General features: G+C 36.5%; 1 protein-coding gene across 1 annotated transcript; it reads left to right on the top strand.

Annotated features, from left to right (window-relative positions):
• The first annotated feature begins 10,983 nt into the window (after positions 1-10,983).
• Positions 10,984-11,919, top strand: LOC114078776 (olfactory receptor 5M5-like). The gene has a single exon (XM_027919831.2). It carries the CDS (start codon positions 10,984-10,986, stop codon positions 11,917-11,919), a length of 936 nt encoding a protein of 311 aa, XP_027775632.2.
• Positions 11,920-18,829: the final 6,910 nt, after the last annotated feature.

Below are 18,829 nucleotides of genomic sequence, written 5' to 3'. Positions count from 1 at the left end.
TAAATACCATCTGAATCTATAGTTTGGCCAACCTCTGAAAGAGTTTCATTCAGGGATAGATGGCAGGATTGAAATTAGTCTTTAGGTCAGTCACATTCTGAGCAAAGGTGAGAAATCCAGAAGAATCCAGGAATGGTAGAAATCTAGGCTTTAAGCAAATAAAAGTTGACTTACAAATAGGGAAAGTAGAATAATATAAATGAGACCTTTTAAAGAAAGCCTTTTTAACCACACATTGAAAATTGTCTTTGTACCCTGAGGGGGAAAAACGGGGAATGTTGGAACTGTCACAATGCTTGATTTGAAAATATACTTCAAAGCCATAGTAAAATATAACAATAATAGCAGTATGGTACTGATGGTACTGATATACAAATAAACACACCGACTAATGGAACAGAAATAGAGGACACAGAAATACACCAATGCAGCTACAACCATCTGATTGGACAAGGGGGTTAAACACATACATTAGAAAAAAAAACAGCCTCTTTAACAAATTGTGGTTGGAAAATTGGATATCCATATGTAGAAGACTGAAACTAGATCCTTCTCTCTCACCCTGTACAAAATAATCAATTCAAAATGGATCAAGAATCTAAGTATAAGACCTGAAACTTTGAAATTGCTAATAGAAAACACTTCAAGATACACACACAGGCAACAATTACTGAATAAGATTCCTAACAGCTCAGAAAATAATATACCAAGAATTGACAAAAAACGATTGCATCAAATTTAAAAGTTTCTGCACAGAAAATAAAAAAAAAATAACACTGTGAAAGGACAGCCTACAAGGGTGAAATTTTCTGCCAGCTACTCTTCTCATGGAGAATTAATTTCCAGAATATATAAAGAATAAAAAAAAACTTAACACCAAACAACCAAATCAATAAATGGGCAAATGAACTGAATAGACACTTCTCAAAAGAAGTACAAATGACCAAAAATAAATTTAAAAAAATGTTTAACATCTTCAGCCATAAGAAAATGCAAATCAAAACTACAATGAGATTCCATCTCACCCCAGGGAGAATAGCAATCATCAAGAGTACAAACATCAATAAATTTTATGATGGGGCTGGGGGGAGAGGAACTGGTATATACTATCAGTAAGCCACTATGGAAATAAGTATAGCAGTTTCTTAAAAAACTAAAAGTAGAACTATCTTCTGATCTTGCTATAGCACTCCTCTCTCTCTTTCTCTCTATCTATCTATACACACACACACAAACACACACACCTGAAGAAATTAAAGTCACAATACCATTGAAGTACCTACATACCCACATTTATTGCAGCACAACTTACAATAGTCAAGGTATGGAATCAACCTGTGTACTCATCAACAGATGAATGAACAAAGAAAATGTGATCTATATACACAATTTCTTTGTTCATTCACTCTGCCATAAAAAAAAAATGAGATCATGTAATTTGTGGGGAAAATGGATGGATGGAACTGGAGATCATCATGTTAAGTGAAATAAACCAGACTCAAAATGATGGTTATCTCATATATGGAATATAGGAAAAAAGACAATATAAAAGTAGAAGGGAAACTATCAGAGCAGAGGACTGGGTGAAAGGATGGGAGGGGAGGGCCAGGTAATAGGGGAGTGGGAATGATCAAAATGTGCTATGTGTATGTACAAATATGCTACAGTATGTACAAATATGCTACAATAAAACTCATTCTCTTCATAATTAATATGTATTAATAAATATTTGCCTTTATAGAAATAATCCTTGACCAAAGAAATTTCAAAATATATTACTATCTTGTTCTATAATAAAATGCTTAAGCCTCAAACCAAATGTAACAGCACATGGGCTACTCCAGGGCAAATCCAGTAATTCAGAGTCTCCACCAACTCTCATTCCTATGAAAGAATCGTCAAATCCATATGGGTTCCTGGTTGTGGGAGAACAAAATGTCTCTTGTTTTGAGTTATACCCTTGGCATTTTTACTGGTCACCCTTAAGAATTAACATTTCCAGGATTCTTATAATCTAGAGAATGCTCTTTCTCAAAGAGTGTCCTCTGATGAATGTGTGAACTACGTGTGCAACTTCCTTTAGTACACCTCCTTCCTCGAAACTAGAATTGAGTTTCATGACCCAGCAGTTCCTTAGAAACATCTCTCCCTTCTTTAGAACCTCACTGGTGACTATCTGACTCTCCTAGACTAGGGACCTCTCTTTCCTGGTTTAGCTGAGCAGTGGAGCATAGTATCATGGTCACTTCTACTCCCTGAAACCCAAAATATCAATTTCTCCCTCTTTTTTTCCCCTACTGACACTCACCCAGACAAGATCTGTATCTGCTTCCTGCAAACCCAGCCTTTAGAAGACCTGCCTAGATTTTCCCCAAGATATTCAATTTCTACAATTGGCTCATTATGGAATAAGAATTCCATAGAAAAATCAATTCTGCAGAAAATACATGGATCTAACATTTGAACCGGGACTAGACAGTGAAATGATAGTGAGGGAATGTAACATATATGGCAGTGGTTCAAATGAACCCCTGCCTTTGTCCATTACTCCAGCCCCTTCAGTTACTAATCAAGATAGAAGTACAGTCCTAGGACTCCAGAAACAAAAGGCCCGTTACTTGTCATTAAAGTAGACTGTGTTGGAATCAAATACAGCATTTGCAAAATCATGGACTTCTTAGTTAGTAAATCAAATTTATACTTCATTCTCCACTTAGAAATTCCCCACTCTAACTAGAATGGCAAGTCATGGATTTGTCTGCTACAAGTTCCTTAAAACGGAAAACTTTACTAGAAAAGACCACTCACACCACACCTTCAGATCTAACTCAAGTAGACTTGTCTTTCAGCTCCCCCACCTTCTCTGGTATGAATTAATGAACTTAGGAAATTCTGAGGGATATAAGATGTGCCTTCTAATTGGAGAAAGCTCTGCCTTGCCTTAAATGCCAAGGTTGAAAACCACATACTCTGCACTTTATGGGACATAGTAGAGGACTAGATTCTAACCCTTTATTTCCAAGTGACCACAAGGAAAGACCAGATGCATTGAGAAACTGATCCTGGCCACATCAGGAGGTATTTACTGGCCCAATATAAATCCAGAGAGGAATGGGGGTAAGGGAGAGAAACAGGAAAGGAGGCCTAAGGGACCATTAAAACATTTAGTCTATGATGTGGTTTTGAGTATGATTTTATTCCTTAATTTGGTTCATAAGAAATAGGAGAATTAAAGACTACTTTTCTCTAACATTACCAGTTGTGATACTCTAGCAAAGATCATCTTTTCTTTGCAAGCAAAAATATACAGTATGTGTAAGAGAAGGACCACCATAGGGATATGGGCAAATGCACTCCTAGGCCTTGACCCAGGACCTGACATCAGGCCCCAGGATGCCTGGTGTGTGTACCACACTCAACCAGCTGTGCATCCTTGAGATCAGGGTGCCCTGTATGCATTCTCTTGACCAGCTACAGTAACTCATCTTTAGCACAGGACAAAATGTTGGAACTGATACACCTAAAGCCAATTCATATTTCCACTCCTATAAGCAATCAATAAAATGAGCTCCCTTCTCTAGTTCAGGGAGCCAGCCTGACAATTTCTTTCATAGCTATGTCTCCCTTCCTTTATGGAAGCCCCAATAAAAGCCTTCCCTGCATGTTTGCTCACCTGCTTCAATTTGGCTTCCATTGTCATTGAGTCAAAAGACCCCAGAATCTGGAATTATATGCATGCTAGGTATATAATCTTTGCATATTATTACCTAGCTCCCCATAAAATATTCATGAAACTCGCACCTCAGCTTCAACTTCAAGCCCACCTACTGCAAAGGCAAGGACTGTATCTTAGCATGTCTTAGTCTCACACCAAAGGTTCTGGACTTGGGAGTTGTCCTGGGCCAAAGCATCACAACCTGAGTCACAGGTAGCTACCAGGATGATTCATGGATTTTAATTCCCAAGGGTGATTTAAATCAAATGTAAAATGTCTCACAAAACTCTTTATAAACTGTTCCCTTGGTACCCATAAAGCTCTGGAATAATAAGAGGTAACAGACTCATTACCCTTTATAAATATTCACAGGCTTGTCAGTGTGGAACACAGAAACCAAGCCTTCCAGGCAGACATGAAGAGGCTTGTTTGTGGAACTGGAAACACACCAATTAAATGCTTCTGGTGCATTAGGAATCCTGACTAACTGTCCAAAAGGTGTCCGGTAAGTTGTATTTACTTCTAAAGCAAAAACCACAAGCAGCCGAGAAAAGGGTATCAGTGACAGGGCTGTGAGGAAGATGGGATATTTTGCTTCTGTCAGGAATGAAGTGTGAAGGATGGTTGGCTCTTACTTGAAAAAGCTGGGATCTTTTTTGTCCATGAGTTATTCTGTGAGGAAAACATAGCAGGGACCTAATAAACTTATGAAGCCTTTGAAACCACAGGAAAATGTTTATGAGTGAAAATTTCCTAGGAACAGATACTTAGCTTTCATCAGATTCTCAAAGTAGTTCATGTGCCCCTCCTCTGCACATGTACAAAATCCTCTGTATTTAAGAATACTTCTTAGACTACTCAAAAAGTTGTCTGAATCATTCATACATAGTGAAGAATGATAAGGAACAAAACAACATTCTGAATTATCAAAATTGGATGTATCAGTTAAGCTCAATAATAAATGTCACATGGGCCTGAACAAATCAAGAGGAAGTGTTATCGAACTCATCTTAATATGCCTCAAATTTTCTCATAGCTTTGCAAGAAAATGCTCATGAAATAAATAAATACTGAGAAATCATAAATGGAAAAACAGTGTCACTTAGGCTGAGGGATCTAGAATTAGCCTGCCTGTCTTAAATTCTGTCTCTATGACTTTATGAATTTGACAAACTACATCTGAATTTCCTCTCTAAGAAAATGGGGAAAATAACAATTTTATATTAAATAAAATAATATATAAAACAGAATGAATTTTGATGCATTTAAAGTATTCCAATAGCCATCAGTTATTATCATTTGGTTTGAGTTAGTTAAATCACAGTAGCAGAATTTTCTTTTTAAGGGGGGAACCATAAATTTTTTCATAGGTAGAAAATTGAAAGTCAAATATTTATTACTAGAGTTTTATCTTATTTTGTTGTTTTTCCAGAAATTTATCATCAGGTCTAGTTGTATTCTAAGAACTAATAGATTAAACATTTATATTATCAGTAATCCTCAAACTTAGAAATGAATTCAAGTAGAAGTTTTTTGGATTGCAGAAGAATATTTCCATATGATGAATGATAAATAAATATTTAGGCAATGGCATAGTAATTTTTTAATTTTTTAAAACTTCCAATTAGAATGTTTTAACCATGTCTTAGGAACTATGTAGGCAAATATGAAATCACATCAATAAGAGCTAATAGAAAAGATCTTCTGTCATGTGAGAGCTGTTAAATCCAGCTGGAATCTGCACACTGGCCTTTGGACTCTTCCAGAAGTACTAAACCTTCCCAAGCCTGTTTGAATGGGAACTGTCACATTTTGAATGCTGGGAAGGCTTGATCAATTCTAGAACTGAATCCAAAAGAATGCTTTTCCACCATTAGATAGCACAGAATTCTGAAAACAAATATTTTACAGGCACCGTTTCACTGAGTTTAAGAGATTGGTTGAAGATTTCAAGCTTTTGTTGAGAGAGGTCACATATGCCAAAAGCCAGGGATGTCAGGAATGCCTATATTTAAAAGGCCCTTCCCTAAAACCTGATGGAGCTATCCTGCACATCTTGGGGCACCTTTTCTTCCCTGCTGACTCCTCTTGTCAGCCATTAATGATCCATTCTCCCCAAAGTTCTGTCCTGGAACATTTGCTTTCACCTGTTACTTTCATATGTATCTCTCTCTCTACTTAACAAAGTTGTCTGAATCATTCATACACAGTGAATAATGATAAGGAACAAAACAACACTCTGAATTATCAAACATTGGATGTATCAGTTAAGCTCAATAATAAATGTCAAATGTGCCTGAACAAATCTCTCTCTCTCTCTCTCTCTCTCTCTCTCTCTCTCTCTCTCTCTCTCTCCCTCTCCCTCTCCCTCTCCCTCTCTTCCCCACCCTCCCTTCCGTTCCTCACTCCCTGAGTGATCTTAGTTGTTCCCACATCTATACCAGTGACTTCCAAATAAGGATCACCAGCTCTTACTATGCAATGGTGTCCACCATGTCCTCAAATAACTTTCAAAATTCTTTCCCCCTAATTCATTCCTGGACCAGACTTTCAATTGCTACTAAAATCACTACCTTACAGCAACATTGTTAAAAATACAGTGGGGGAAATTCACTTCCTTTTCTTTCTCTCAATTACATCTTCTTCTTTTGAACTTTATAATATGAATTTTGGTACACGTGTACATATGTGAGTTTGTGTGTGTGTGTGTGCATTTAAAATGTGTCATATCTCCTTATGAAAGAGATGTGGCAAAAATTAAACAGTCAATTCAGTTCTCACATTATCATTCTCCTGGTCTCCTTGTTTCAATCAATTGCCATTGATATAGATACTGTGTTTGAGATATTGCTCATGCTTATCTCCTTTCTTCATTCCTATCTTTGGTCTTTAGTTCAAATCCTTATCCCTCTTACATAGAAAACATACCAGCTGGTGTCCTTACTGATAGCGCTCTCTCTCTCTCTCTCTCTCTCTCTCTCTCTCTCTCTCTCTCTCTCTCTCTCTCTCAAGTCCACCACATAACACAATATCAAATTAATTCCCTGAAAGGGGAATAATGATCAGGTCATTCTAAGTTCAAATGTTTAGTGGGTCCATGTTCACCACTGAACTGGTTATTAAATTTCTTTAGCATTCAAAGCTTTTCACAATATGGTCCCAACCCCAACAGTTTATCTTCCACTAGTCTCTTCCATATATACTTGCTCTTACCCAAAAGGATGTTCACAGTTCCCTGAATGTGCTCTGAGCTCTTCTGACTCAACTTCCTACTTAGTTGTTCAACTTAAAATACTTGCCTTGAATATCTTGCACTCTCCAAGAGTCCTTCCATATTCCAATGGCCATCTCAGTTTATTTCAAAGGCTGCCTGTTTCCTATAGGGTATGAACCAAACACAAAATGGAATATCAGACCCTCAGTCATCCAATCTAGATATGCATCCCAAAACATGTTTCTCATCATTCACTCACAGGCAGTATTACTCTTAGATCCCAACATGAAGGAACCCTGCCTTGTCCCCAAATATTAGAGCTATTTTGAGACATTTCCTACTGCACCATATGCCATGGGCCAAAGAATCTATGAGGCCAAAGGAATCTGCTCGCTCAAAGCCATTGCTAACCAGCCCTTTTAGACCACCTTGCCAGTAATAGTATCCTGCAATTCCTTGTCCTAAAGGCTCCAGCTCACTCCTTAAGCCTACAGAGCCTCTTTCCCAGATCACCCTTTTAAGAGTGAATCATGGTGTTGATATTCTCACACCTAGACCTAGGTTGGCCAAGGGTTGGCTGTTTACAGGGGTGTGAACAGAGCTCATCCTTGCTAGCTGGCATGTCCTGGCCTATGCAGCCCTGTGTCAGGGTTGGAAATAGTTCTCCTCATACCACTGCATTCCAGCCCAGAACTGTAAGGATCCCAAGGATTCTGCTTTCCAGGGCATTGTAAACGTATCTTTGTTAATGGGGAGAACAGAATATATTTTATTAATTTGCTGCATTGTTCATTAACTTTTAAATATTTTTAGCACATATAGATTCATGGGCCTCCTTTGTTGTTGTTTCTTGCTTTGTTTTGTTTGTTTTTCTGCTGGGGATTAAAACCTAGGGGGGTTTAACCACTGAGCCACATATATAGCCCCTTTTTCATTTTTATTTCTAATTTTATTTTGAGACAGGGTCTCACTAAGTTGCTTAGTCCCTCTCTAAGTTGTGAAGCTGGCTTTGAACTTGCAACCCTCCTGTTTCACCCTCCCAAGTCAGTGGGATTATAGGCCTGTGCCACCTGGCCCACCTCCATTTGTTATTCTTGCACTAAGCTCAGCCAATGTCAAACACATGCTCACTCCTAGGAAGACTGCTCTTAACTACACCACATATTTACAGTTTTTTAATATCTGGTCTCTTATCTCTCTCAATAACTGTGCATATGGTATTCCCCTCTGTCTACAAGCCCTGAGCATTTCCTTGTATTTCTGAAGCATCCTTCAAGAAAATAAAAGGCAAAAATTACCACCATTGTCACTAATTTTTTAACATTGCTCTGGAAGTACTAGCTAATATAAGCAGAGAAGAGAAAGGAATGAAAGATACTACTATTTAGAAATGAGCAAAGAAATTCAACATCTTTTTCATATTATAGGAATATGTATTTTAAAACCCAAGATAATCAACTAAAGAAACAATTTTAAATGATAAGAAACTATATAAGAAAGATAGCTATAAATTTTATTTATAAAAATTAATAGCTTTCCTTTTTTTAGTTTTTTTTTCTTTTCTTTTTTTTTAATAATTTTAGGTGGACACAATATCTTTATTTATTTTTTATGTGGTGCTGAGGATCAAACCCAGTGCCTGGCGCATGCCAGGCCAGCGCACTACCACTTGAGCCACATCCCCAGCCCCAAAATTAATAGCTTTTCTATATGTAATCAATACTTAAACCACAACATGAAAGATAAAATAAGACTTCATCAGTAGTGACAGAAAGATAAAATATCTATGAATACACTTTAAAGAAATACATATGGTATATATCTAAAAAGTTTAAAGAAAACTTTAAAACTGTTTAAGAAAATTAAAAAATATATACCTTACTTATAGGAAAGAAAATTATTTTTTGTTATAATGATGTTAATCCTTCCAGAATTAATATCTCAAGTCAATTAGATTGCATTTAAAATTCAAATGGTATAGAATTTCATAAAATAATGCTAAAATTAATATGGAAAATTATACATATGAGAATATCCCATCACATATTAAAATCACATATTAAAAGGGATCAAACCTGTTGGTGGGCAATTTAAGTTCATTCAGTTTAGGTCTCCAAGCAGGCATATCAGAAACTCTGATCATAACTCTGAACATAACTACTGTATTCAAAGTTTGGTCATTGTTCTAGATGACACTGCAAAATAATTGACTCAAGTACTTAAGGATGTTTTAGTATACAATAAGGCTAGAATTTTAAATCAAAAGAATTGGCAGGAAAATTATTTTACCAATAAGTTGCATTAGGACACTTGACTAGCAATTTGGAGAAATAAATATGAAGAGTTGATTACCTCATTGGTTACATCAAAATTGAATTCCAATGAATCTAGTGATGTAGGACATACGCGGGAGATTGAATATGGATGGTGATTCAAATCTAAAATGAAACAAGAAATAATTTTTTTAATAATATGAAATTGAAAAATGTTTATCTACTGTGTCATGAAAATCAGAACTCAAAAAGGAACATTTGACATCAAACCATTTAAAATTTCCTGCCTAGCACAAAGAAAAACTGCCATACCAACATTAAAGTTCAAGTGAAAAACTGAAAAATAATTGTAATATGCAAATCAAAGAGCTGATTTAACTTGTCAATCACCATCAAAAGAAAAAAATGAATGTATACATTTTGACCCATACTCTACTTTCAAAAGTTATCCTCTATTCATATACATACATGTGGATGTTTATTCCAGCTTTATTTGAAAGAGAAAAAAACTAACAAAAATTATAAACATTTAAATGTCCAATAAGAAGAATACATTATTAAGTTTTGATACAGCTACAAAAGAAATAACATGGATTTGGAAATACTTCAAAGTGTAAAAAGAAACAAGGTACAAAATTATATGATCTCATTTATGTAGGAAAAATGTGTGTGTGCATGTGTGTGTGTATCAAATCTTTTAGGATATAGAAGGAACTGTTCACCATTAAGCAATTATATTGGAGGTAGTATGGAGAACACTGGGGGAGGGGTTGTTTTGTTTTCAGGGTTTTTTTTTTCCTTTTATTTATATCCCTCTGTACTATATGAAATTTTTACCAAGTGACCATATTGCATTTTAATTTAAAATATTTAGCCTAATAGTGAACATAATTCAGTGTTGTCTCTTTAAAGACTTTTGATCCTACACACACACACACACACACACACACACATGCACGCACAACATCCTTCCAGTAGACAAGTGGAATTAGGGGATTTCTCTCTTCATAGTACTATCCACACTGAATTGCAACTAGTTATTTATATATGTATTTTTCCTACTAGCCTGTGAACTCATTAAAGACAGACGTGTTTTATTCATTTTTGTGTCATCTTCATTTAGGATAGCATCTGGAACATTATAGATGGGCAATATGTTTGGTAAGTGGACAAGAATTGAATGACGCTTTTTCTATTTACACCATCCCCATTCAATCTCTCCCTCCTAAGTTCTACATCACTCTGTACATCTCTAGTCATACCCAGGTTGCTTTTCTTTAAGGAATAAGACTCCATGAGAACAAAGACAATGTAGTATTCGATCTCCACCCAACACCAAGCATGCTATCCTGTCCCAAGTGGGACCCAGAGATACACATTTATTGAAAGGAACTGCAAGTATTTACACTGTTAACATGAAAATAGACCCTGGAGCTGGGGTTGTGGCTCGCCTTGCACATGGGAGACCATGGGTTCAATCCTCAGCACCACATAAAAATAAATAAGTGAAATAAAGATATTGTGTCCAACTACAACTAAAAAATAAAAGATTAAAAAAAAAAAAGAAAATAGACCCCCCTGTTCCATGAAGAAATGAGCTCAAACATTCTAAATGTGTTTTAGCAAAATAAAGTCCCATGACTAGGGACAACCTTTAATTCTTAGAAATGTAAGGCCAAATTTTTATCATCTGATACTGGAACAAAGACAAAAGGAGCTTTTGTTTTTAAGTGTCTAATTATTATTTTTTTATTCTTTTCCATAGTAGGCAAGAAAACAAAATGGCAAGAAGCAATCGAACCACAGTGACAGAATTTGTCCTCATGGGATTCAGAGACCATCCAGAGCTTCAGCTCCCCCTCTTTGTGATGTTCCTGGTAATCTATCTCATCACCCTAGTGGGAAACCTTGGCCTGATCCTGCTCATCAAGGCGGATTCACGCCTCCACACCCCCATGTACTATTTTCTCAGTCACCTGGCATTCATTGATCTTTGTTATTCGTCTTCCATTGGACCCAAGATGCTGCAGAATTTATTGGTGAAGAAAAAAACTATTTCCTTTTCTGGCTGTTTTGCTCAGCTGTACTTCTCTAGTGCTTTTGCAACTACCGAATGCTTCCTTTTGGCTACAATGGCCTATGACCGCTACATGGCCATCTGCAACCCTCTGATTTACACAGCCATTATGACACAGCGGGTCTGCAAGGAGTTGGTGATAGGAGTCTACACCTATGGCTTCCTGAACTCTATGATACAAACCGTCCTGACTTTCCAGTTGTCTTTCTGCGACTCCAATATGATCCTCTACTTCTACTGTGCTGACCCTCCTCTTCTTGCCCTTTCCTGCTCTGATACCCACAACAAAGAGAAGCAGCTCCTGATCTTCTCTGCAGTGAATCTCATTGGATCCCTCCTGATGGTCCTCATCTCCTATATCTGCATCCTCTTCTCTATTTTAAAAATCCAGTCTTCCGAGGGCAAGTGCAAAGCATTTTCCACCTGCGCCTCCCACCTCACTGTGGTCACCATCTTTTACGGGACATTATTTTTCATGTACCTGCAGCAACCGAAAGCAGAGAATTCGTGGAAATACAACAAAGTGATCTCTGTGTTTTGTAGTCTTGTGATTCCCATGCTTAACCCTCTGATCTACAGCCTGAGGAACACAGAAGTAAAAAACACCCTGAAAAAAATGCTAGAGGGCAAAGAATCATAATGAGCAAGTCATCATAATGTGGTGTTATGCAAGTGTGATATACTGACTCGGTATAACCAATGTGATCGAAAATTAATCCAATCAATCATCATGAACTAATCAGGATTAATTTACAAGCTATAATATCAATAATTGTCTGTCTTTCATCTATTGAAAATGAAGTGGCTACTACTAATTTGACAACAATATAAACTCTCATTTTTTAAAAAGAAATCCTCAAAAGCAACATTCTGGGTGACTATACATTAATAAACATAGGTATAAAACCCTTACAATTAAAAAAAATGCTATTAGAAACATTTTCCAGCTTAAAGCAGGTTATATTGTACCAAGTCATTTGTTAGTCTTAAAAACATTTATTCATAATACATCGCTACAGGTAGTGGTTACATTTCAAGACCAGTTCACAAAAAGTGTATTTAATCCAAATATAGTTGAAAATTGCATGCTTTAAGTAAACAAAAATAATATTGTAGCCATAATAAGAAAAGAAAAACTGTAGTTTAGTTATATGTGGGGTTCGTTTAAAAAAGAAAGTTTAATTAGTAGAGGTAAAGAGAGGGTTTAGGGTAATTTCAAAGATATTAAAGGAAGTCATTTATTCAACAGCCAGGGTTTAATTTTTCTAGTCTCTGCAAAGTACAGCTAAAGTTTGTTTTTTCTTTTCTTTTGTGGACAGTGGGGGAAAGTAAGGTGAAAAAGAGAGGAAAATTTCCTGAGGTAGCCAGGTCAGGGTGTCCATATCTGAGAAATAAAATTGTCTTAAATAATTTGAATGACCTAGAGAAATGCATTAGTTTGCAGCACTTTCTGTATTCTTTTTTTCTGTTTCCATAGGTCTCATATTCCAATTTCTTGGAAATAAACCTATACAAGTTCTTGTTGCTTATGAGAATAGGTGAAAAAACAAATTTTCTTTAATTTTGTTTTTATTTAGGCAAGAATATGAACACTCCATGGTTTTTCTGTCTCATTGCAACAGTCCTTTCCAAATAACTCTTAAGATACACAAATTGCCACAAACCATCAATTGTTTCCCCTAAGCTGTTTTCAGAGGTGATTATTATTATGTGATTTTATAAATGATTAAGAAAATATTTCACCAATTGATTCCAATTAAGTTTAAAATTAATCAAGAAACTAATTCTGTTTTCCCCAAGTTAACCCTTCAGATGATAAGATGGGAACTCTGTTTTATTGTTGCTTGTGATTGAGTAATTTAGGAGAATAAAAATATTTAAAATTGTTTTTATTTAATTCAGAAAGATTCTCTGAAGAATGGGTTACAAGTTGTATTCCTAGTCATGTGGAGATGAAGTGTTAGTGCTAGTTAAAAAGAAAAATACCGGGCTGAGGTTGTGACTCATTGGTAGACAGCTTGCCTAGCACGTGTGAGGCACTCGGTTCAATCCTCAGCACCACATAAAAAATAAATAAATAAAGTTATGTCCTTCTGTAACTAAAAGTATCTAGGAAAAAAAAGAAAAATACTAGCAGGATAAAGGAACAGAGTGAGTAAAGGTTTAAACCTTTACTAGCACTAACATTTCATCTCCATAGGGCAGGAGAGGTTGCAGAGGGAATGAGCAAGAGAGAATAATCAAAGTGGATCAGGAATGCTGAAGGATAAGAGCCTGGGTGCTAGTCCATGAGTTTCTCGAGGCCAAGTAGGTTGTCTTCTGCACTTTGTACCCCAGCACCTACCACAGTTCCTGGCACAGAATGGACACAACATAGCTGTTTGCTGAGTTGGATTTAACTCATCTGTATTTATTCCTGACCCCACTGGATGGGTGGACATGGCGCCCAATGATGATTGCTGGTTCTGTGATGGGAAAGTGGTAGAGAAAATGGAATTACTGGAGTTAAGATAGGAAGTCTGTTTTCTAATATGCCCCCACCAAGTCTATTATCTATAAGGCAGGAAGACACAAAAAGGAAACAATACAATCTGACCAGGGAAAGTGATGCATTTGGGAAGTTGATAATTAAGAAAATGGTAGGAGCTGGATATGTTAATGGACCGCAACAGACAAAGGACTTTTGCTATAGGAAAATGTGACTAATGGAGATAAAGAAGATGAGCTGGTACCAACACTTAGATGGAAAATTGTGATTTTAATCAAAAGCTACATTTATTTCTTAATTTTTCTCTCAAATTCTTTCTGAGTCAGTTTAATTTAAAGAGAGAAAAAAACCCTACTATGTATCACATTTTAATACATGCCTCTCAGCAAATTAATTATATTCATGATTTCAAAAGAATATTGATATAAAGTTTTCAATGCTTTGTTTTTCCCCACCCCAGAGAAAACTGAAGAAGAAGATAAGTCATGAAACCTGTCCATGAGATTTTCCAGTTGTTGAATTTGTATACTTTGCTCAACATACTTCCTTGATTCTCCTGGAAAACAAAGCATAAAGTATTAACAAATTGTGAAGTGTATAAATCCATATTTTCCTAAATTTCCCCAAAGACCTTAAGAGCAAAAGAATAAAGTATGGGGAAGGATGTGAATCAGCTTACTTTTGAGCTTCTTTCTCTTTTCTCATTGAGACTCCTTGCCTTACAAATTTATCTCCCTGGCTCTAGCCTTATAAAGAAAGTTCTTAGGTCAAGAATTCTCCAATAATCTACATTTTCCAAGTATGTAGAGTATTACATATATACATTATATTAAAATGATAATATTTAAGCCATAAAAGAAAACAACATGATTATGTACTTTTGTCTGCTTATAGTGGAGGCTGTTTGACTCAATACACAAAACAGTTATACTAATTCCTAAACCCTAAATATTTTCTGAATATGTAAATGTTACCAAAATAGTGGAAGATTTACTGAATTTTAAGAATGCAATATTTCACTGACAGTGAAAATAAACTTGCTATCATATATAAATAAAGTGTAAATTCTCTTTCCTCATAGTGATCCTAAATATGAATTTTATTTACCAGTTTTCACCACATAGGTACTTTTCACTAACAAATCTAATATGTAACTGAAATATATGACATATTCATATATATAAACTGATTTGTCCACAAAATGCTGAATTTTTCAATCAGTGTAAATTTAAATTTCTTATTTCTCCCCTATGACTACTCTGTTGATCTGTCATGACTAGAAACCATGCCAAAAGGATTTTGTTATTATGTTGATCGTAAAAAGGAAACATGAAAGGACCAAGAACTTTTCCATTTTCCTTCACGTTATTAGATATGTAAGTATTTGAAAAACTTAGGCATTTAAAAATCTTAAATGTAAGCCCTACATTTTCAACTCTGCCCAGGATGTTCTGACATTCTTCGATGAGAAGGTAAAAAAGGAAAGTGTTAATCCCATGCTTTAAGAGTGGCTCTGCCTGCAATTAAGTAATACGTCCACCAGAGATGAGAAGACACTGATGTCAGAGTTTAAGCTCCTGGGAAAGTAACAGGTGTAACCTACTCTGCCATCCAGGTTGCTATGAAAATATAAACATTTTATACATAACCAGAATTTGCACCTCTGACAAGACAGGGCAGACTGAGATCATTATTTTTAAAAGCCAAATGGAAGCAGCTTGACCATCCTGACAGTTTCCAGAAGGTTTTATTCTGTGGTCTGAAAAATAAATGTTTTATCCCCGGAAGCTGCTTTTCTTGTGTGAAGGCATTGACCACTCTGGCACTAGGACACCTAACAACCAACAGCTTGGTTCTTACTATGGTGATAACTTTTGCTGACTTCATTAGATGTGGTATGAAGAGAAGGGATGGACCCACAAGGCTCAAGCACTCTCCAGCTCACCTCAGCTAGGGATGCTACCAACTTTGGCAGGAGTAGGGAGAGCTCCTGGATCCATCTCTGGGTTTTCCAAAGAAAAAAATTTTTAATCCCATTTTGTGGTCTTTTCTCTTAGAACCACTTTCAACTTTCTTTATCCCTATATCCTATTTCATATGAAACCTATCATAAATCATTTTTTACTTCTCTCACCATTTGCCGTAGTGAAACTAGCAATTAGCTTTCCGCAGAAATCTTTTAGATGCAGAGTTTAAATTAGTCAATTATAATAAAGCAGCTAAAAAAAAGAAAGGAATCTGATCAATATTATTTGTATGGCGGAGTAGTCATTTTATGAAGAAAGTATACCTTTTAAAATTTCTGGATTATCTTTTCTTTTTAGATTTACCACACAAATGGATCCAAAAGTGACCGCAGGTGCAAAATGGCAATTCTATCAGTTCTAGCCTAGGAATACAGTTCTCCTCTCTGATTTAATTAATTGTCAAAATACTATGTTGTAAGCTTTTATCCCCTGGCTTACTTATATTTCCTTGTATATAAAATTAAATTTATCAAAAAGGCTATGCCCATGTGATCAAATCTATAACTGACTCTTGACAGTGCCTATAAATCTACATTTAGGGAAGTGTAAGAGAACATTAGTAGATACTTGCAGGCCAAGCAAGCAAAATAAATGATGCTGGCCTAAAAATGTGAATGGTCCAGGAAGTGGATATTTTGCTTACCAAATAAAAGTGGTGGGGGGCTTGGTGAAGCAGGCCTCTGAAAGTACATGTGGGAGACAGGAGATTGGACAGGGAAATTCAAGGTCAGAGGTTGAGTCCTGGATTTGCTCTGAACTGCACCATCAGTTAAGAGGCTTGTCCCATCTGAGCTTTACCTTCTTCATCTAGAAAGTGAAGAAAATAGTATCTCACAGTTACCATAAGGACAAATAGTATAGAGGATGCTAAACTATAATGCAGACATTATAAATGTACAAAGCTTTCACTTTAATAACCAGACTCTACCAATTCTGACTACTGTTCAACTTTTACAATCTTTGATTCAGAGCTACTATTTGTACTATTTGGAAAAATTTGCCTGAAAAAAAATTAATATTTATTTTTTAGTTATAGGTGGATACAATATTTTATTTTATGTGGTGCTGAGAATCGAACCTAGTGACTCACACATGGTAGGCGAGCGTGCTACCTCTCAGCCACAACCCAAGCCTCTGAAAAAACGTTTTACATCTATTTTTATGATAAAATGTGAAAGTTGCATGTGTCTCCAATAACAGAAATCCTTCACCTCATCTGCATGTCTGGAAAACACTAGTACAGCCATTTCCAACTTCCAGGAGCACCAGCCCCAAGTCAGTGATTTGAAACATGGACAGTGTCTCCTGGAAACAAAGCTGTCTTCTGGACTCATAATAATAAATCCATAATAAGCCTTTACTGACCTTTCTTTGACCCTGAACCATGCAGCTCACAGGCTGAATTGGCTGTGAGAAGTGCCTCCAAAAGTAACAGCTGCAGCTGTGGAGGGCAGCATTCTGCTTCCCAGATCAATGACAGCTCTGAGCTTCTGCTGATCTCCCCACAGCCTCTGAAAGAGCAATTCAAGGTGAGCAGTGGGGCGGTAGCCTGGGTGTTTTGTGGGGCAGTGATAGAGGAAGCATCTCACTTCCTCCTGCTCCTTTCATGGCTTTTCTTGGACTAGCACTAAGCCCAGAAATGAGGTCGAGGTTCCACAGACACCTCTTCCTCCCTGCCCTTTCCTTGCAGTGCTCTCTGTCTTCCTCCAGCAGGGTTGCAAGAATGGAAATTCCACACCCTCTCTGATCTAGGAGGAGGGGGTCAGGAGCCTTAGAAGAAGGAACCCAAAGCTGGCCAGGAGGAGAGGAAAGAGAGTAGGGAGAGGAACCGGAAGACGCTGGTGCACCAGGCTGACCCATCTGGGAGGTGTTGCCTATGATTCTGACACTCCTGAGGTGCTAGCTGCCGCTTTACTGTTCCAGAAAAGTAAAATCTTTCATATGTTGACAAGTCATGCAGGAAAATGCAGTGCTGCCTTTTAAATATAGGAGATGCCTAACAAAAAGTTAACTAAAACTTGGTTTGATCTGCCTGTACTCTCTTCCTTGCTTGCTCTCACTCTTTCTCCCTCTCCATAGATATCACCACAAGGATTCTCTATTGGGACCATAAACTCAAATTTTTAATAATTAATTGATGATCACATTCTACTTCACAGCCCACTTCTGTTTTCGCATTTTTGTACATGGCACTTTCTACCAGTCGCCTGGTTCAAAACAACAGTATAGTCACTTTGACTTCTCCTGATGACGGTCACATTTCAGAGAGAAGACAAGATATATTCACTATTCATCTGTGCATTAGTGGGGGGCTGCTTGCATTAATCCACTTCCTTTCCATTCCTATTACCACCTTTGTTACTTTGCACCTGGACCTCCCTGGTGTCTGCTTCTAATCTCCCCATATCAAAGATCCTTAATCGGTACCTATGTACCTGATGGAGTGTATGATAATATTAGCATTTCACATCAATGGAGGAAAGGATGGATTTATCAATAAATTGGAGCAGTCAATTCAAGCATAAACACAGTTCTGTACCTTATACTTTATTTCAAGACTGATTTGATCTTAATGTAATAAGTGAAATCTTAAAAGTACTTGAAGACAAGTGAATATTTGCTAATCTTAGAATAAGAAAAGCCAAAGAAAATAAAAAATAAAACTGCAACTAAAAAATGTCAGATTTAATTAAATCATAACTTTAAGTTTCTATGACAATATTCAGTAAACACAGACAAAATCAAATGGGAAAATATCTACAATGTATATGACAGAAATATACAAAAAAGAAGATAAAGCAATGAAAGTGTAGATATAACATACGAACAGATAATGCACAACATAATATAAATTACCCAAAATGTGCAGAGGATGTTGAATTTCAATAGTAATCAAGGAGGTACAATTTTTTGCATTAATGAGATGACTTTTCACTTTTCAGACTGGCAAAAATGTTTGAAAATATTAATAACCAGTGTGATAGTAAAGGGAAAGAAGAAGCACACTTACAGACTGCTTTGAGGACTGTAAATTG

The sequence above is a fragment of the Marmota flaviventris genome, chromosome 9 (genome assembly GCF_047511675.1).
Source record: "Marmota flaviventris isolate mMarFla1 chromosome 9, mMarFla1.hap1, whole genome shotgun sequence".
Taxonomy (NCBI): domain Eukaryota; kingdom Metazoa; phylum Chordata; class Mammalia; order Rodentia; family Sciuridae; genus Marmota; species Marmota flaviventris.
Note: the sequence above shows the minus strand (reverse complement) of the source record. Positions and strands in the feature narration are given on the sequence as shown.

Bases quoted from the DNA above. Each gene is read 5' to 3' on its own strand.
- LOC114078776 (XM_027919831.2), top strand. From the start codon at position 10,984: ATGGCAAGAAGCAATCGAACCACAGTGACAGAATTTGTCCTCATGGGA.